The sequence below is a fragment of the Brassica napus genome, chromosome A3, assembly GCF_020379485.1.
Source record: "Brassica napus cultivar Da-Ae chromosome A3, Da-Ae, whole genome shotgun sequence".
NCBI classification, from domain to species: Eukaryota; Viridiplantae; Streptophyta; class Magnoliopsida; order Brassicales; family Brassicaceae; genus Brassica; species Brassica napus.
Genome location: NC_063436.1, coordinates 14,144,411 through 14,166,445, shown reverse-complemented (window position 1 = coordinate 14,166,445; position 22,035 = coordinate 14,144,411). Strand labels below are relative to the sequence as shown.

Below are 22,035 nucleotides of genomic sequence, written 5' to 3'. Positions count from 1 at the left end.
GCAAAAAACTATTTGATAATAATTTTTCTTATAATATTGTGACATGTGTTTAAATATATAATGATTAAACATATATATAATAAGATAATAAAAACGAATTTTGATAAAAACTATTTTTAAAAATTATTTAATAGTATTTTTTTTTTAGTATTGAGTTGTAATTATTTTAGAAATTTTATTTTTACAAAATCCTAAAAAAAAAATGAAAACCATTTATTTAATAGAATTTTCCTTTTCTAAAAGTTTGGTTCTTCAAAATTTTTAATTAACATGACCACGACACACGGCAATTATATTTTTTAAGATTGTGACATGTGTTAATATATCTTATAATTAAAAATATATATTAAGATATTAACAAAAAAATTTTTTATTAAAAGTAATTAAAATATTATTTAATAGTAATTTTCCTTTTTTAAAATCCTAATCAAAAGATAATTGCAAAAGACTATTTGATAACAATTTTCCTTACAATATTGTGACATGTGTTTAAATATATAATAATTAAAAATATATATAATAAGATAATAAAACGAATTTTGATAAAACTATTTTTAAAAATTATTTAATAGTAAAAATATTTTAAAAGAGATTTATATATATATATATATGTTTGTTTTAAGAGATACTAAAGATTGGGAATTATAAAAGATAAATATTAACTTTTAAGAAAAAATGTTAAACAAAAACTAATTGTAAAATCCTGTAAGTACAAAAAAATTATTTAGTAAAAAAATGAATAAAAACTAGGTTTAAAATAAATAATATTACTTTTTTAAAAGCCTAATTAAAAAAAATTAAAAGTACTCTTATTATTGTCTTATAAATAACTAACTTTTCTTTTTTAATAGATAATTTTTTATGTTAAAAAAGTATGACCAAAAATAGTTACAAATATTCACATCTATATTTAGGTTTAAGCTTCTACATATTATTTTTACAAAACACAATAGTATTTACATGAAGAGTATTACCTCGGTATTTTCTTTTAATTTCTTGATACAACTCAACTTTTTATTATCCTTACTACATCGTATGATGCTAACATAATTTTATATTTTGATGTTGTTATCGTACATGAGTATGTGTGTGAATATGATGAATATGTGTTTCTATGTATAAGAAAAAATATATAAATAATAAACAAAATTTTTTCTATTAAAAATAAAATAGTTGTATAAAAATCTAAGAGAAAAAATTATTATAAAATAATTAATTTCCTTTTTAAAAGTCTAAATAAAATAAATTTATAAAATAATCTAATTTTTCTTATAATTAACTAACTTTATATTTTAATAATTTTGTGTTAAAAAAATAAAAACCAAAATTAACTTCAAATATTTCACCTGATATGATTGTGTCATGTGTCAATTAAAAAAAATAGATTGTGAATGTGTCAATAAAAATTGTCATTATGTGAAAATAACTTTTTTTTTCCTAAAATCCTAAATAAAAGAGATTTATAAGAAACAAATTATTTTCTAATTTTAACCAATTAAGAATTTTTTCTTTTTAATAAAATAATCCTCAATAGAGAGAATTGTAAAATTTTATTTAATAGTAATTTGTACTTATAAAAATTAATGATAAACATGATAGTAAAAAAAATATATAGTTAACAAGAAAATTTGTAAAAAATATTAGTTATATTGAAAAAATGAATTTTGAAAATGACAACTTTTAAAAATAGTTAATATTTACTAAAAATAATTATTTGATAGAATATTTTTTAATAAATCCTAGAAAAAATATAATTGTAAAAGATTATGTAATATTAATTTTATTTTCTAAAATCCTAAAAAACTGTACAAGAATATTTGATAGTTTTTTTTCTTATTTATATAAAAAACCCTTAAAAAAATTGTATCATATTTTTAAGTCCTAGCCAAAATAGAATTGTAAAAAAATATTTGATAATATTTTTAAAAGAGTATTTGATGATGAACATGATACAAAAAATTATTTAATTAACAAAAGAAGTGTAAAATTAATATTGATGCAAAATGTAAATTTTCTTTATTAGTAACTAAAAATAATTATTTGATAAGAATTTATTTTTTCTGAAATTCTACAGAGAAGATAATTATAATAGGTTATATGATATTAATTTTCTTTTTCTAAAGTATTAAACAAAATTATTAAAGAGTATTTAATATTATTTTTTTAATTGTAAATAAAAACAAGATTTATAAAATAGGATTTTTATCTTTTTTTAAAAAAATCTTAACAAAATAAAATTTTAAAGAATTATTTAATAAAACATTAAATTATTACAAAGAACATGTATAATGTTATCATTGACTCGATTGGTGTATTTGACTTTCATTTCTTTTTATTTTTCATGCAATTTTTTATTTTTGGTTGTGTTCAATTTAAACGTTTAGATATAATATTTTATCTAATCCTAAGTACAAAGTTTATAACAATTCATCTATATATCATGACTATAAAATACAAATATTAACTTAAACTTATGTGTAAAATGGGTTTTAATTATAAAATAAATCTCAAACAATATATGCAAAAAACAATCATAAAACTATAATAAAATTAATTATTATTTTATAATTTTTATTAAATTAAAGCATCACACAAAACCAGTTGCAACGCAACGGGCTCATATCTTGTTTTTTTATAAATTTTAAGCATATTAATTACTACTACGCTATTATAAATACTAGGGATATTGCCTCCGCACAAGCGCGAGATTGTGGACAGAGTTCTTGTTTCATCTTAATATTTGTTAGGGTTATTGTAGTTGTGAATTTTGCGTGGTGAAATGTATATTTGATGGATTCTCTCGAAGCACTTACTTTTGTTCACGTGAATTCATATTTTCTTCTTGCATCCTCAAATTAACTTGACACCATAACGATGGGGTATATAATATCATTTATCTGCTTCTTCCCAACTTCACAAATAATACTCTTCTCTAATTAGTGCAAAAATAATTGGTTTGTAGCTTCTTTTGTAGAGCTTAAAGTTGAAGGTGTGCATGACCAAATCACATTATTGCTGTCCTATGCAGGATGGAATAATACTTTACATGAAGATTAAAAAGGTAAAAATAAAAACAATTTGTGTGTGCAATGTGTCTCTAACACATTTTTGATCCTACATGCACTCAACTTAACATGTAGATTTTCAAAAACTAATATTTTTTGTTATAGTTTATTTCATTAAACCAAATATAAAATATTCTCATCGTGATCCCCGCCCCCCCCCCCCCCCCCCCCCCCCCCAATGAAATAATGAATTGTTGAGACAGAAAACAAAACTATAACTAATAATTTCAAAATGTAAAAGTTATATGTGCAATGTCTCTCTATCTATGTTTTGGATTGGCCCATTGATGCAGCAGCATCCTATAAGCTTCAATCCAACATTTCCAAACTACTTTCCTTATTCTTTATATTTCTTTTTACCTATTGCTTTGTTTTAGGTTTTAGCTTTTACAATTAGGTTTTGAATTTTAATGACGGTGTAAAAATTCTATAACTAGAATTTCCTTATGCCTTTTGTAACTCGGGAATTAATAAACTAGTTTTTGCTTTATACCTTGAGAAAAATTTGATTAAATTCATCTTCTTTGAAATTTTTTTAAAAAAATTCAATTAAATCCATCTTCTTCAAATTGCATGTCTCCAATGATTTCTTTGAAATCCCTAAATTGAGTTAATTTTTGTTTATTTTAACCCGCCGTCAGGTTGGTATCAGTCCACAACAACCCTCACATCATCGTGCGGCACACACGTAAAGAAACACAACAACGATCTAAAACCAGACATAAGAGAAAATCGCTCAACTAACCCAAGGTATGCAAGCATTGGATTTATAGTTCTCGGACGAAACTTTGATCGAGTACAAAACGCGCAACACAATGACGAACACTGGAACCAGAGTTTTAAATTGGAAATACAATGACGAACACTGGAACCAGAGTTTTAAATTGGAAATCCCAGAATTCCATGGCGAATCCCTACTACAAAAAGTTATTTGATTGGATTATTACAGAGATGAAGAAATTTTGGAATTCAAACATATTTCTCTTTGCAAGTCTTTAGTGATTTCTTTGCTAATTTTGACCATCAAGTGCAAATTGATTTACAATCTTTGTGGATTGCCTAACCTTTTCTGATTATGTCTCTTAGCCTCCCAATTTAAACCAAACATATTTATCGCAATGTCGAGTATTTCGCTTGATATTGATTTTTAATTAGCAGTTATCACAAATGGTTCACAAAATTTTAGAATTCTGGATTATTTTGTTTGTTCGATCTCTCATATTAAACAATGCTACAAAAACATTGGATTTGATTGGTAGCATAGGTAGAGTAAAATAGAGTAAATATGAAAATGAAAAAATATAAAAAGGAAATAATATTTAATCTATTAAGTTATTCTAGTTTACTCCTTCCATATTTGTAGAATAAAAAAAAATTGGTGAAAATAAGATAAACACGCAGATAATATTTTCATTTTCTAGAATAACTGAGTGATCACCTCTTTCATCCTGACTGGATATAGATTAAAATTCAACCATGTATTTGAATAAATGAAAATAAAGGGAATAACCAGTATCATTTCATTTCATCGTCGTCGATATACGTTTATACAAGGAGAATCTAAATAGATACGATAGTATGATAATGTCTTGATAAGTTGGGTCTGGGGTGTTATCCAAAGAAAAGAGTACAAAACCTAGTCATCAAGATCATGTGTTTTAAAGTGGAGCTTATCTCTCTGCCACACCAAAATAACTTTTCAAAGGCATGCATGCAAGTCACGACAAACAAAATCACACCGAAAAAAAACAAAGTGATCTCTAGAAAAGTGAGACGTCGTTTTGACATGACATCTACATGAGTCCCTAGCTCTTATTATGCTAAACCCCATATCCATCACTCCTATGTTTCTTCTGCAAAATCACCCCTAGATTATGGCCATTCATGTATACCCTACATCTTTAATAAAGATACATAAAAATAAAAACAAATAAAATATTCTTTTTTTAACCCCAAATACTATTAGAAATTAAATAGGACTTAGTTCATTACAGGAAGCAAGGATGCTTTGCCAATAAGATCTACTGGCCCATTTAATTTTCTGAAAATAAAAGAAACACAACAAAAGGAGAACGGAGAAGACTAGGAGTTAACCAGAAGAACGATGTCCGAAAATACTCCATGGAGTTCCACCGGTCGACGTCTTGATGTGATTGCTCTGAGCTCTTGGGAATCTGATCGGAGCAAGATGTGAGTGAGATTACGTGTGTTAGAGTTTCTCTATTGGCGAGGGCTTCAGCCATGATAGGAGAGGACACATCATTGATGAGGCTATCCATGTACAAGCATCCATAGATTTATGAATCTTTTATGACACATTAATTACTTAATTAAAACACATCATTGATGAGGCTATAAGACTTTTTGAAATAAGACTTTGACGATGTGACTTTGGAGATGATCACCACATGAAAAATAATAGTAAAAAGCCTTTGCTACATCAAGAAAGGTGATGCTGACATCACGGAGTGTGTCAATCTCTGACAGTACTAACTCAACCATTTGCTCCATCTCATTCTCCATTATTTTTATTTTCTCCTTCTCAACGTTTCTACTTGCCTGTATTAAGATAATTGATCACTTAGGTTTCTATTCGAGGTATGATCTAGTGACTGTGCTTGAATAGGTAACATCGGATGGAACACTCGATTTCAATTGATTATGTGCAGGCGTGGTCCACAACACATGCAAAGAAGTTATTGGTCTTCACATCAATCATTTATATTATTTAAAAAATATTACAACATTTAATTATTACACGTGTTCTTACTATAATGATTCTTAAAATTCATACAAAAATATGTTGGTTTATCTAAATACTAGGTGATAACCCGCGCCTTGCGCGGAGTGAGTAGATCTAAAGAGATTATCACTTTTAATTAATAGTTATTATAAAGGTAGAAATCATAGAAAGAAATACTACATATTTTAAAAACTTTAAAGAAAATTGTGCGTTTCACTAACCATTTAATCTTCATTTTTTTAACTTGTATTTTTGTTTGTTTAATTGAATTATAGGTCGTGGAAGCAAATTATAGAAATAAAATGAAACATAAGCAATAAACTAATAAAACCCTTCAGAAACAAAATATAAGAAAACAAAAATAAATTAGAAATTGATGGTTAAACAATTCTATGATTGTTGTGAATGCTAGATCGTAGTAGTAAAGATGTTTTGAGAAGAAGAGAATGGTGAGGAGATGTAGATATAAGGCCTAATATTTATATATGCAAGGCGCCTAGGTCTAGGGTATATTCGCTATCATTAATTGCCACAATCAAATTTTCTATTTCAAATCGAAATCTGAATATATTACTTCCTTTGTTCCTTATCATACACTATTTGATTGTTTTATTATAGGAAATTAATGTGGTGCTGGTCAATCAAATTAAATGTAAAAATCAATCAGTGATAATCACATTCCCATTCTAAATTTGACGTAGTTAACAATTCAAAGTTGGTCTTTAACTTAATAATCCACGTCCTGCGCGGAATGAGTGAATAAAAGAGATTATTACTTTAATCTATAGATATTATAAAGTAAAAAAATAGTCACAAATATTAGATATAATAAAATATTGAACGAAATTATGCAGATTTATATAATCTAGTTTTTTTCCCAAAAAAACTTGTGTAACTGGTTAGGTGTAATTGAAGTAGATTTAAAAAATATTAGTTTTTGAAGTAGATTGAAGGTGTAAAGCCGTAACTCAGTTTTAAATCTAACTTTCTTTATATACAACCGTAATTACAGATGAATGATTAATGATTATAAAAAATCAATCAATTAAAATTAGGAATTGATATGTAATTTAATTTGTCCAATCAGAATAATCTAACTTTCTTTATATACAACCGTAATTACCGATAAATACTTAATCACTTAAAAAGACAATCAATGAAAATTTTGAATTGATATCTAATTTAATTTGTCCAAGCGGACTAATAAATTTTTCAAATTCAACATAATAACATACGTAGCTAACCGGTTAAGGCTATAGCTTAATACATTTTTTTATATATTCAATATAACTATACCTATAATGAGTTTATATATGCGAGGTTGATATAAAAAAAATAACATATGACCATTGGACAATAAGGACTTCTGAAATAAGAAAATTAATACAAACCATATAGATCAAGTAGTTATATAGCTCCTTCTACATTTTGAAGATATTAAAATTGCTTTATAGTTGATATCATTTAAGTGAGACGAACCTTCTTACTTATACAAAAACAGATTTGTACTTGAGATTTTTATATTCTCAAAGATGATAGGCGTTTCGAGCTATATTCGATTTCTATTTGTACTTATATTATAAAGATGATAGGCGTCTCAAGATAGATGAGAAATATTTCTTGAACTAAAACCTGTGTTATACTACTTTTACTAATATATTTGTATTTACTTGATGGATATAGAAACATAAAGTGACTACGAAAATCAATAATAAAAATATTTTTTATTAATACGAAGGAAGCCGCGTGAAATATGGGTAATGAATGATCAAATGAGTTATCAGTTATTTAGATAGGAGTCATATAATATATTATGTTAAGCTATATTGTAATGAATAATGACAATATATGTAATTAGTCTAATAAGGAGAGGGTATTTAATTAAAGGGTGTGAGAATGATTCTAGTGTTGACACCTAAGAAATGGCAATTTGGTTAATAACATATGAGGTCAAGGTTAGTTTAAATTAATGCTCCTCAAATAATATAAAAGGGATATATTCTACTTATCATTAAACTAATCATAAAATTTATTAATAGTGTACAATTACTATTTGATTCTTTCTTTAAATAAAAACTACAAAATTACCTAATATGATTAGAGTATATCTATGAATTAATAATTTTAATAATAGAGATTTGATAACAATTTGTACATTTTTCATCGTTTTGTTTAACTAATTTATATTATTAAAATAAATTAAACAATCAAATTAACCATATAAAAAATTTTAGAATTTTCATATGTGCTATATTTGGAATTTTTTTAAACGGCTATAAACTACTAAAAATATTAAAAATCTCGTGTCAAAAGATTTACAATCAGTGGTTTAATTTTTTTTATTATAACAAGATACACATTATTATAAAATCATATGAGTAAGAAAAAAATGAGAATTTAATATTTTTATTTTAAATTTGCAATGAATTTTCAAGAGTATTTTAAATTTTAAAATTACTAAAAGTCTGACATTGAGAATTTTGTTATCAATTATTTAAAATTTTTGTTGTAAAAAGATATGAATAGTCTAAAACCATAAAATTAGAAAGTTTCATTTTAATAGCCATATTCGAATATACTATATGTATATGTTAATATATTTAAATTTAATTATATACCATACAAAATAGAAAAAAATGATTGTTTAGATTTAATTACCATAAGATGATTGTAAATAAATAAGAGTGATTGCTTTGAATTATGTGTTTGCACTAATTTAGTTATACGTAATAGTTAGTGGTTGCTCAATTATTATATATATTTATTATTTGGCATAGCATAATAGTTCAAGAACGTAAAATACGTATAGTAATTTGTATATCAAATTTTCATTATGATCAAGGCACGGATTTTAAACTAGTGATAATTATAGAACTGAATCTTGGGAAAAACATGAACTGAATTGTTTTTTTATCATGCACATGACTCCTAGAAACGTTAGACCGGTTATGATTATTTGATTGGAATTATTTTCCAAAATTGCAGTTTAATAAGTAATATGGCCAAATAAATTACTAACCTTTGAATATTGGGAAATAAGATAGATTCGGTTGATGATTTCTGAGAGACGAACAAAGTTAGGATGAGAGAATAAGCTAGTTAGGTCATTGTGCTTCATTGAAAGTATCATCTTCAACATGAGCTCTCCTTCTCCTCCTTCTCCATCTAATTTCCATTTCTCCAGCCAATCTTCCCACTAAAAATACATTTGATAAGTGACACATGCAATTGTATAATCTTCTACATGTTTCCAAATTTTACTGTTTTTAATCTTTAAAAAACATTAGGATTTACACGTATACAGTGTTTCCGAACCACACCCAGTAGGTACAATGTTTCTCAGACTCGAGTTTATAAAAAGAAATCAGTCATCAATTTCGTTCCAAACTTATAATTTTCAACAAGGACGTTAATAATTTGAGGATAATTTATTATTTATTGTATAAAAGATAAGCTATATTCAGTTTTTTTTTATTCTTAAAACTAAGAAACTTGTGAATTATTTTTACTATGTACAACAAATTATATGTATTTATTGGTTTATATATATATATATATAAACCTAATTAAGAACATGATAAAGAGAGAGAGAAACGTACCAACTGATAGATGAGATTTTTAACGTCACGCCCATCAGACATGAAGAGGTCGAAGGATATTTGATTCAAAGTTCTGATTAAGATTCCGACAAGCAGACTTGGCTGAACCGATCCTGGTCGGTCCAATATCATGCTCCTATAATTGTTAATCCCCATCATGCTTTTTAATAATATAGACAAATTAGTCAATCAATACTGGTTTTCAACAAGGCCACAGTACGTAACATGATCATAGGGAACAACTGATTCTATTAGGTATTTCGTCTTGTGTTGACCTCTGCTAAGTTTTTTTTTTACATTTTAAATCGAATACATAAAAAAACTAATACATAAAATTGAAAAAAACATACATATGTAAGTCCAATTTTTACTTTGTAGTTTGTTGTACTAGGTGTTTTCAAGCACCGTATGTTACAATAAAAATTTACAATTTAATTATATTTTAAGATAAAAGTGTTGATATTTTAAATTTTATCAATATTTAGTATAAATTTTGATCTAGTTAGACATTAAACTAAGATAAAATAAATCTGTTTTAACTTTTAATTTATATTTAATAAATATTAATATATTTAAATTTTGATAGATTTTTATTATTCTTTGGTTAAAATATATTAAATCAACTTGTATAAAATTAAGAAAAATATTTTTGATAAAAATTGATAATTATCAAAAATAAAAATAAACAGTATTTTAAAAATTTGGAGATATAAAAGAAACTAATGATACTACGATTAAAAGTTTATAATTTTCTTTGATAATTGTAGAATTTTTAATTTTTTTAATAATAAAAATTATATAATTATATAAATAAATTTGAATATATTTCTAAATTTTAAAAACATTTTTATATTTTTATTATTATATTATTTAATTTTATATTTAAATAAAAAAAATTAGTTATGGTTTATTAGTTATTACTATATCATAAAAAATTACGAAAATATAAATTAAAATTAAATTTAATCGTCCATGTCACATTTTTTTATTATTCATGTCATACATTTTAATGAAAATAATGGTAGAGAATATACTTAAACAAAATGAGTGAAATCACTTTACAACTAGTGTATGGGATGAAAACTGTAGACATTTACAAGTACAACCGTTCAAAGAAAAAAACTATAGTTATTTACAGCATCGAGAAGTTTTTTGACTGTTATTATAACGTCAGGAAATTTGGTCAAATAAAAAGATTCTTTTTTTGTCAAAAAAAATAATTTAATGTTAACTAATCAAAATTACGTTCACCTGAAATTATATTTGTTCGGAAAAAGTGATATATGTATAACAAGCAACCCTATTGCATGAGCAAATGGATCTTTACGAGAATATTTCCAGATTTTAAGATGTCCCACATACCGAGAATGAAAAATCGGACAAGCAGATGGTTTAACCAGGACTGCTCGTACTTTTTATCGTGATTTATTTTTTTATTTGGGTTTTATATACAGATCTGGATTCTAAGACCATTTCTACCTTAGCTAATAGAATAACTTTTTGATGTTGAAAGTAATCTAACAAAAGGATCTAATTAATATTTTTTTAAGAAGCTAAAATTAATGAAGTTCTTTCTTTTGGCAATCCTAATTTTACTATAAATTTGATATAGTTTTCAAATTTATCTTGAAAATGAATTTATGATAAAAAAAAAGAAAGACTAAACTAATGTTTTTAATCATTTATAAATGTTTAATAATCACTTATAAAAAAATTATATACCCATCTAACCCTCCAATAGAAAACCATAACAATATTTACTAAATTTTAAACCAAAATATTATAATATTTTTGATTGAGTGTACTTTAAAAAGTGGTAACCAACTTATAGTATTTCAAACAATGTTTTTAATGAAGAAAATATTGAAAAAAGAGACAAGAGTTTTCATTAAGAAATTCAACAATAAAAAAAAAGAATTTAAGATAATTTTCCAAATATATATTTTTATCACTCATGAATGGTTTAATTTGGTTTTTATATTTTAAATTTTAAAATAATAATAAATTATATTGAATTATTAATATTTTTATGTGAGATATTTTGATAGCTTTCTCGCTAATCGACATGCTAAAATAAATGATTTTGTCTGCACATCATCAGTGAAACTGCAGTGTTTTGTTTCTAAGAAAACTAAATTAGGCTGAAGGAACTTATCCTTTATACTATTTAATTGGACAAAATTTTGAAACACAGCTTGGTGTTTTCTGCCGCAATACAAATAGTCTTTGCCAAAACAAAAGAGAAGCAAAAAACAAACAAACAGCCGTTATAACCTTTATCTCACTAAATTAAAAGGCCGATTGGTAATAACTTTGGCTTTAAGTTTTGGCTTTAAAATGATGGCTGTAGAAAAATTGACTGTTAAAATTTTAGCGTTTAGTTTAAATTTTATTAAAATTAAATTGGTAGTTAAAATTGTACAAGTTTTGAATAATATTTAATATATTTTATTTAAAAAGTAAAATTATACAACTATTAAAAAATTAAATATATATAATTATAAAAATAGTACTATATAGATCTCAAATGAACAAGGAAAAAAATTTAATATATAATTTGTTAATCTTAAGTTTTAATACAATTGTTAGAGACTTAAATAAAAGATTTAGTTACAAAGAGAAGAAAAAAGGAAAATTTTTTTAGAGAAATTTTTTTTAAAAAAAAAAAGTTGCAGAAATCATGTATTGCTGGCTTTACGAAAAACAATGCAAAAGAAGAGAGATAAACTTATAATGACTTTAGAGACTTTAGAATGATGATTGGTAAAAAAGAAGCTTTAGAGACTTTCTAATCTCACAAAGTCCTCAAAAACGTAAAAGCACTAGATGGAACCTAAACCAATAGATTTATAAATTTAAATACTGCCAGGTTCAAAAATATTATATTAATAGATGGAAAAAAATTGATGGTGAAAGATTTGATGGCAGAATTCAAAGAAAACAATTATTTAAAGTTACTTATTCAAATTGTAAATTGCTATAAATTCATCACTTAAATCAAATAAACTCAAGATATATACTCTAAAAATACAAAATTAATTTTTGTCAGTAATAAAATTTTAAATTGCATAAGTTATTGCTTTAAAATTCTTATTTACTTAAAATAAATTACAAAATATTATATTTTAATTATTCAATTTCAGTATAAGTCAAGATTTCTTCACTTTCTCTTATACTTTTTTTATAATTGGGGTATCCAGTGGGTGAAAATCCAACCGACTAACTTTTTGGGAGCATGTCCATGGCATCAGATAGATCCGGTTGTTCGTAGTGTTAATTAAATACTCATGTTGCCTGAGCACACAAGTAGGTAAGTATGAGATGGTAGGTTGATGATAGTGAATTTATGTGATTAGCATAATATTATTTTGAAACTAAAATGCTATTTTTATTATCATAGGAATTTCAGTTGATGTATACAAGACGTTTATAATATATATATATATATATATATATGTAGTTATACTAAAACAAAAATATGTAACATATGTTTCTTTTTTTTCTGAAAGTCATGTAACATGCTTCATAAGTGTAGTTTACCTGTCATTGAAGTGATGATCACTTCGTCGAGCATTGTGAAACTGATCGAATAAGCTCACTCTTGAATCAGAGGATTCCCCAAAAGAAGAAGAAATGGCTTTCACCAATACACTTGATTTGGCCCAAGCCATTCTCTCATCTGATCTATCTTTTTCAAAGATAGTCGCAGCCGCTAGATAAAAGCACTCGAGGAGCCCGTTTCTGCACACACCACACTCATATAACCTACTTTCTTCATACCATCTGCATACAAAATTATTAATTTATTGTTTATTATATATAGAGAAATAAGAAAATTAAATTTAAAGGTAGGTTTAACACTTTAACTGGAACCAATAAATAATTTTTTTCTCAGCTTATTAACCGAATACTATAGTGCTAATTTAATTTAAAGCCATAATTATTGGAAGAAGAGTGTAGATAGATGCTATTACTTTTGGAAGGTGTCCCATTCGAGTTGATGCAGAGCTTGGCAATTGTTGTAGACTTGTTTTGCTAATTCCAGATATTCATTATTATTCACATATGGCATCCTAGATTCACCACCAACATTAGTTGATCAACTTAAACGTAGAAAGAAGAGTACACATGGTTAGTTACAAAAAAAGAAGAAGAGTACACATGGTCACCTAGGTCGTATTAATAAACTAAATGACTTAAAATGCCTTATCTCTCACACATACATGGTCATGTCATGCATCCTTTTTAACAGTTACCGCGATGCATTTATTTTGCATTCATTGGACAATACAAAATAAATAAATATATTTGAAAATAGAAGTACCTATAAAGGGTCTTGCCAATCCAGACGTCGTTTTCTCCACCATATTGCTCAATATAGAATCTCGTCTCCACTCGAGGCAAGCTTGCGTACCATGGAATCTCTAGCGCAAACCCAATCTAACGCAAAATGTTATATCAAAAACAAATAAGCACAAAAAAAAGCCAATCACGCTTTGTCATTTTCTTTCTCCATCAGATGGCCCAAAATGGCATGCGCACTGTAAGTGCAAATGTAATGTTTTTGGAACCATTTGTAATTTGTGTGTGTTATGGTCTTATATTACATGTAATATACCTCGCCAGGTAAGTCTTTCATTATAATCCATTTATCAATCAACTCGTCTATATCTTGTTTATGTTTCAGATACTTGGAAGAGAACTCTTTGGCGTTTTTCAATATCTCTTCCTTTGGAAACGCCAATTGCGATGCCCGGTATAAATTGAACATACCGGTCAACGCTTGGTTTGATTGCCCCGCAAAGCAGAAAAACTCTCCTTCTTTCTCAAAGTTCTTGAATACATCTAAAATTCAACCACTGTTAAAACTTTTACTTTGGTCAAAATGTGAATATAATTACTAGAAGAAAATGACTAATATTTACCCGCTGAAACTTGGTATCCATGAAGTCTTAATAGCCTAAATGCCATGGCTGTGTCGTCGATGTCTTGGACATGGGAACATCTAGCCCAACATATGCCTTTGTCGGTCCAATATCTGATATTATCATCATCAACATTTAAGTAAAACTACTTTAGTAAACAAATGAAGTTAATATACACATAACGTTTTAAACCTGTGTACATAGTCAAGACACTCTTTAATCTCTTCTTCAAAGTATCTAGATATCCCTAACCGTTGTAGCCTATCCACGATCCATATGTGTTCGAAAAGATCCACAGGAAAGGCACCAGGAACTGTAAAAACAAATTAACTAATTAGATAATTTACTGATTAAAAGTAGATGTTATACACATGAATGCTAGTAGACAAAATAGATAAGTCGATAGATAATAATAGGGCAAGTGGTTACTAGCTGACCTCCACCATTGAAACGTTCAACGGCATTGCGCAAATACTTGAGACAATTATTGTCCCGGGTCTGCATGAATGCGAAAGCGGTGGAGGAAGGAGAGAAGAGGAAAGATCCGTCTTGACATTGAAGTTTCAATAGCTTTTCCCAATCTAAATCACGCATGCCTTCCAAACTATGCAGCAATGTTGTTGGTATCTTGTGCATTATCTCTTTTGGTATCCTAAAAAAAATCTCATTAAATCTTATCTTTTTCTATTCATATTACATGTGCAAATATACTATCGTATAACTCTTTTTCTTGGCTTTAAGTGAAGTATACTGAACCCATATATATATAGATAGATAGATATATACATATTTCTAATATATATATTTATATAAAATAAAATCTTGAAATGTATCAAAAGAATAGAATATTGAATTGTGTGTATATTTTTGTCCCAACATACAAACCTTGTTAGCTTTAGCTCTTTCTTGGCGTATATATCTTTCAAGACCGGAGTATCGTACGGTACATCTATGTTTATTCCTCGAGCTATTTCAAGTAACGAAGGAAATGCTACTTCGAATCCAATTGGCATATGCTCATCGTTTTCTTCTTCTAACTTTTCAATATTTTCTTGGAAAAACGTGATTCCTAAGTTACAAAAAAAACGTAATTCCTGAATTAGTCAGTGATAATAATTAACACATATATTTCATAAATATATAAAGTTAGACATGTCAAATTATTTTAATTCGGATATATATATATATATATATATATATATATATATATTATGGGAAAAATATACAAAGTATTTAAGAAGAAGATGTTACTCTCTTTTTAGCCCACTTTTTTAAAAAAGTTTGGAATATTCTGCAGAAAGACAAGATTTATATAACATCCCGAGTTATGATATATGGAAAGGCTTTAGAAGATTGATTTGATTATCTATGTCACCAAAATTGATTTAATTTTTCCGTCACACGTCCGTTTATAACTCTGGAATTAAGCATGCTTGGGCTGGAATAATGAAAGGATGGGTGACCTATCGGGAAGTGATTCGCGATACCGTGCGAGTGGAGCCAAAACACATGAAAAGGTTATATAGTGATTGTAGGGTCAGTAAACATGACTTTTGAGCCTTGGAAAAATTAACGCACCAACCGTTGGAACGGGATGGGGCCAACGGACCGAGAGAGCGGGCGTGGGTGGCCCAATAGTTGTGGGCGATTGGACGTTATAAGTGGTATCAGAACTGGTTAGTCATCTCGGTTCTGACCCGATAGACGTTTTGAGACTTGTCGTGTGGCACAACAAAGACATTGCGTTCTTTGAGAGGGGGTGAATTGTAACATCCTGAGTTATGATATATGGAAATGCTTATGAGAATTGATTTGGCTACCTATGTCACCAAAATTGACTTAATTTTTCCGTCATACATCCGTTTAAAACTCCAGAGTTAAGCGTGCTTGGGCTGAAGTAGTGAAAGAATGGATGACCTATCGGGAAGTAATTCGCGATACGTGCGAGTGATGCCAAAACACAGAGAAAAATCATGTGGTGATTGCAGAGTCAGTAAACATGACTTTTGAGTCTTGGAAAAATTAACACACCAACCGTTGGAATGGGATGAGCCCACAGGTCGAGAGAGAGACGTGAGTGGCCCATTAGCCTTGGGCGGTCAGGCTTTACAATTTAGTTCCATGTTTTCTGAACTTTTATTTACAAACAAAAATAAATTACCTTTCTGGCTTTGATGAGGAAAGAGATTCCATGATCTTAGAGCAACGACGCATGCAAGTGTGTTGATGAGACGATCATGATAAGAGAAGAGATGTGCATCACCCCAAGATCCATCGGAGAGTTGATTATTAACGATCCATTTCACGGCGGAGGGAAACGCTGGAGTTTTATCCCCGGCGTCGATCAATGCAACCCAGGCTGTGTCATAAGCTGATATTGTAATTTCACCGTCACTTATGTTTCTCAATATCGATTTCACTCTCTTCACTGCTTCTTCAATTACACTATTACTACTTCCAATACCAATCTACAATACAGATGCAAAATAAATTTAAAAAAATTAGCACATATAGTCACGAGAAGAATTGAAACTAAACATCATACAATATAAAAATATTTTGTGCATTTTTGTCAAAGAACATACAATCTATTTTGATGGAATATAATGTATATATTCCAAGGAGAAATTTACAAATCAATGTAAAAAGTGAATGTATAAATGTGGATTTTTTGTTGATTATAATTGACTAAATTTTTTTAAGATTAAACAATTGACTTTAAAAGGAGAGAAACATTATTTAAAAGATCACCTGAGGCGCATCTTCTCCTTGAAGATGTTGCCACTGGATAAGAGATAGATCATCATGTTGAGTTTCCTGAGAATTCTTGGATTCTGCACATAGAAGTATCAAACGTTTAGTATCGAAATTAAAGAAAATATATAGACTTTAATATTATACTCAATGTTGAAAATTAGATTAGACTTTACACGGAAGAAAACTAGTTTAGACCTTGAATTGGAAGCTTTGAACAAGATATGGAGCAGCCTTTGGGTTTGCTTTTCGCCACAGTGAAAGGAGATCCTATCAAAATGAGAAAAGTATAAATATAGTACTCCCTCCGTTTTTTAATATAAGTCGTTTTACACCTATTCACGTAGATTAAGAAAACCATTAATTTTTTATATTTTCTAAACAAAAACATCATTAATTATTTATCTAACCACAATTCAACCAATAGAAAAATAGAAGATATATTATCATTGGTCATCAACATTAATTATTAATAAATTTTACATAGAAAATCGAAAATGACATATAATTTGGAACAAAAAAGTTTCTCTAAAACGACTTATATCAAAAAACGGAGGGAGTACTGATTAATAATGAGTATAATTTGCATACTACGTACAGCCATGAAGAAATAAATTAATCATTAATGTTATTTTGTCGCTAAAGAAACATTAATTTATTGGGTTTCCTAAAGGGGATCTTTGTGTGTTGGCAGTTATAGTAAGATACGATACGATGTCAATCTGTTCGCTAATGATTACTTGATTTACTAAACATGTGCTCATTTAACAGCATGACTAGATTTTAATTGGCAGAATTAAACTTTTAATAAATTTTAGCTTAATAAATAGAATGATATTTGTTTTTAATTTATATAGAAATTATTTTTCTGGTAATAACTGACAATAAGTTAGCAATTTATTTTTATTATAAACGAAAATACAGTTTCTAATTTGGTGTAAACGAAAATACTTTTATTTATGCGTTTTATATTAATAAAATACATTATCTGTGAAAATCAAATTTGGTGTAGACGATAATATTATATAATTTCACAATTTTGATGGTAAATATAATATATATATATTATATTTAAATTTTAACCATTATATAAATTCTTCTGAGGTAAATATTATTATTTGCTTTAAAAACTATATTATACTTATATAATATATAATTAATTTTTATTTTCAAATAAAAAATAATAATTTTCAATTATAATTAATATTTTGTGATTTAATAATTTAATTATGAAATAATAAAGATTAAAATATGTTTATAACGTCTTTTTATTAAATTATATATATAACTACAAATACTGCAAAACATATTATGAGTTAATTTATTTTTGACTAATTAATTTAATTTAGTTTGATGTTATTATTTTTAATGAAAATATAAAAAATAGAAAATCTATAGTGGAACAAATCCCTTATATACTAAAGCGCAAGTCGCATCTCCAATCAAAATCTAACACGTGGAAAATCCTTTAAAAATTAAAAAAATAATTGACATGTGGAAAAACTAAAAAAACTAAAAATAAATAATTAAAATTTTCTCTGCAGTTCCTATTTTCTTAATCTAAATATTAACTACCTATTTCTTATTTTTCTCAAAAAATTTAAGCTACGTTGGTTTTTATATATTTTCCCTATTTTCTTCAGCATCTTTTGTATCATAAAAACATAAACCACTTGACCAATAATTCAAGTTTATTTTTCAAAAAAAAAAAATTACTGAAAACAAAACAGTTTATTTTTATTTTTACTCTACATATAACGAAAAAAAAAAAAAAACTGTGTCAACTGCCTCTCAACCATTACAGCCACGATACCCACCTCTTACATTACATCAACTTTAAATGCACACTAGAATCACTTGGACAAAAAAAATACTTATAAAATCATTCCAAACAGTTCCATTTTTTTCCACAAAGTAACCGATGCTTTCATCTTTCGTATAGTTTGATTTTCTTCTCTTGAAAATGTTGTTGGAGTGTATAAAATGATTTTAGAGAAGATGAAGTGAAGGTTATACATGGCTTTTTGGAAATTTGTGGTTAGTGATGTAGACGACTTCAGATGATAGTTGTTTAGCAAAAGAGTAAGTGATAAAGTTCTGGCTTCTAAGTCTCAGCATTTAATTATCTTCCGTTATGAAGTTTGGTTTTATTTTTTTAAGTTTTTTTGGAGAGAAATCATTGTTACTACGTCTTCAAGTGATAAGGTGAAATAAATTTTAGAAGATAATTAAACAAGAGAATGTTAATCATATTCTAATTCCGTACGTAGTACGGGTAGACAACTAGTTATAAATAAAAGGTTAACTAAAAGTTAGTTTTATTCAATGCTTATGTTTTAGTAAAACAGATTCAAAAAGAAAATTTCTTATATTAATATATATCTATATATATTTTGAACTAAAAAAAAAAATTAATCTAAGAAATTTATTATAATTATTTTGATATATTAATATATTAATATAATTATTATAATTATTATAATTGATAAATATATCAATATATTTATCTTAATATAATATATACCTCCACGAACTATTAATATTTAAATTAAATTTAAATCCTTGTATGTTAATCAATATTTAATATATATGTATTATGGTTTTTCTTCACAATTTAAACTGATATATATACATATATTTGCATCAAAATAAGAAATAACAACTTACCAAAACGAAAAATACAAATTAAAAAACGGACTTTAATATTAAAATTCGAAATACATTTGTAAAGTAGAAAATATTAAAAATCTGCAGTCATTGTTGATGATGAACATATCTCACGCGTGGGTACTGAGAGACAATACAAACGGAGTCTTCACTCTGTTTTTTTTGTTTTGCATTGTTTAGTTATCTAGGGAAAACGAAAACAAACAAAAAAAGGTTTAATTTTTCACCGAGAACTTAACGAAATAACGGATCATCTCGAAACCCACAAAAGAATTTCATTTACAAAAAGTGGGAGAATTGAACGATGATATATAAATGCTGTCTGTGTGTTTTAGTCAAAAGAAAAAAAAAAAATCTGTTTGTGTGATCGTGTGTGTCTGACTAGACAGATAGAGAGATCACTCACTTGAGATCTTACGGAAATAAGGAGATATTGTTGTTTTAGTACAGAAAAAGTTGTTATTTTGAACAGAGTTAAGAGCATAGTATTGAAAAGACATGGCTTAGATTAGAAGCCTTTTGGTCTTCGTCTGTTCTTCCAGTCTTCGTGAAGAAGAGAAAAATAAGTGATAAGATTTGAGAAACTAGAGAGAAAAGATGGATATAGTGGAGAGGGAGAAGTTCTGATGGGATTATATAAGAGCATCGGTATCGGGGGCCCTTAGGCCCGTCCCGTACGTTCAAATGGGTTTAATTTAAATGAAAAAGAAATTAAAAGAGAGTGGGACGGGTCTTAAGTAAGGGCTGTTCGGGGTCGTCCCGTTGACGACGTGGCAGCACGCGAGTGGCTGTCTCCATCTGTGTTGTTCGCGTGTTCTTCTCCTCGAGGACTCCGAAATCATAAATAAAAAAAAAATTTCGAAAGCTCGAAGGCGATTGCGATGGCGATGGCGAAGCCTTGATCTCCAAATCCATCTCTTCAAATCGAAAGGCAACCCTGCGTCTTCTCTCTTTCCCTGGAACTGTAGATCGGTATTATCTTCGCTGGCGAGGTCGCAGATTCTGGCGTCGTTTCATCCCCCGATCCATCTCCAAAGCCCAATCCACATCGGTTCGCTTCCGTTCCAAAACGACGAGAAGCAATCCTCCCCAAAACCATTGAGAATTGTCCCAATCTTAACTAGGTATGTTTTTCAAGTCCGATCTGATTTCGAAATTTTTTTTAGGGTTTTCTAGAAATTCGAAGAATAAAATGGTATTGATCAGAGTGTTTGTTAGATTCGATGGGAAAAAGAAATAGATTCATTGGTTTGAGAACAATTGTATTGTTGCTAGGGTTCGGGAATTTTTCGGAGCTCGTATAGATATCCGCAGCTTCTATGGTTCGCTTGTATGATTGTTTCTATGAATCGCTTGTATGATTGTTTCTGTGATTGCGATGTCTTGATTGTATGCTTGTTCAAATTTATAAGTTTGGAGCTTTAGTCTATATATCTATGAACAAATGTATGATTGTTTCGTATAGATTTCTATGGTTCGAGATCAATTGTTTAAGTGGTTTAGAGTTTGATTTGTCTGCTAATTCGAACCCGTGAACATAAGGTCATGTCATTTAAAATCTTAATTTGTCTGCAAATTCGAACCCGTGAACATAAGCGTTTGATTTGTCTGCAAATTAGAGTTTGATTTGTATAGATTTGATTCGTATAGACTAATAATTTAGAGTTTGATCCGTAAAGATTTTAATTTAGACACATTGCATTTTCCATAGTTTTAAGAGTAATGTCTATTAAAATCTAAATATTCTAATGCATTGAACTGATTGTTTCTCTGTCTTCTGTTAGACATTTAAGCCACTGATGTTTTTAAAGAAAGTTGATAGCTTTTTAGTTGTGTATTAAGTTGGGATTAGACATTTCTTGTTCGGAGTTGGCCATTAAGGCGGTTATGTACTTTGTATTCTTCACTTCCTCCTATTTAAATCTCTTCTCTTTTCTATCTTCTATCATCTCATTAGTCTTTCTCCAACAAATATCTTATATTTAGTTTCTGTTATGGATCCAAACAATGTTCCTAGCAACTCCTCTAGCTACGTAGGACTGCTTCACAGTCAACAAGGTAGCGTGTTCAATGAAAACTTTCCTTATGAAAGTTTTCATTCTAGTGTTAACTTCGGAGAACCACAGCCTTTTCCGGCTTTCAGCTCACAACAATCTCAAGATGCACCATTACAGCCACCAGTACAGACACCGGCTGCCCGTGGTGTAAGGCGCAAATGGAATCCAGCAGATGACGAAGTGCTGATCAGTGCATGGCTTAACACTTCGAAAGATGCAATTGTT

At 27.8% G+C, this 22,035-nt stretch overlaps 1 protein-coding gene across 1 annotated transcript; it reads right to left on the bottom strand.

Annotated features, from left to right (window-relative positions):
- Positions 1-4,637: 4,637 nt before the first annotated feature.
- Positions 4,638-20,777, bottom strand: LOC106443785 (ent-copalyl diphosphate synthase, chloroplastic-like). The gene is made up of 15 exons (XM_048776100.1): positions 20,160-20,777; positions 17,285-17,356; positions 17,084-17,166; positions 16,494-16,800; positions 15,218-15,401; positions 14,770-14,984; positions 14,525-14,645; positions 14,333-14,445; positions 14,026-14,252; positions 13,732-13,847; positions 13,382-13,480; positions 12,948-13,190; positions 9,408-9,543; positions 8,828-9,004; positions 4,638-5,624 (listed from the first exon to the last, which is right to left on the bottom strand). The coding sequence occupies exons 1-15, from the start codon at positions 20,251-20,253 to the stop codon at positions 5,418-5,420; spliced, it is 2,394 nt and encodes a 797-aa protein (XP_048632057.1). The 5' UTR covers positions 20,254-20,777; the 3' UTR covers positions 4,638-5,417.
- Positions 20,778-22,035: the final 1,258 nt, after the last annotated feature.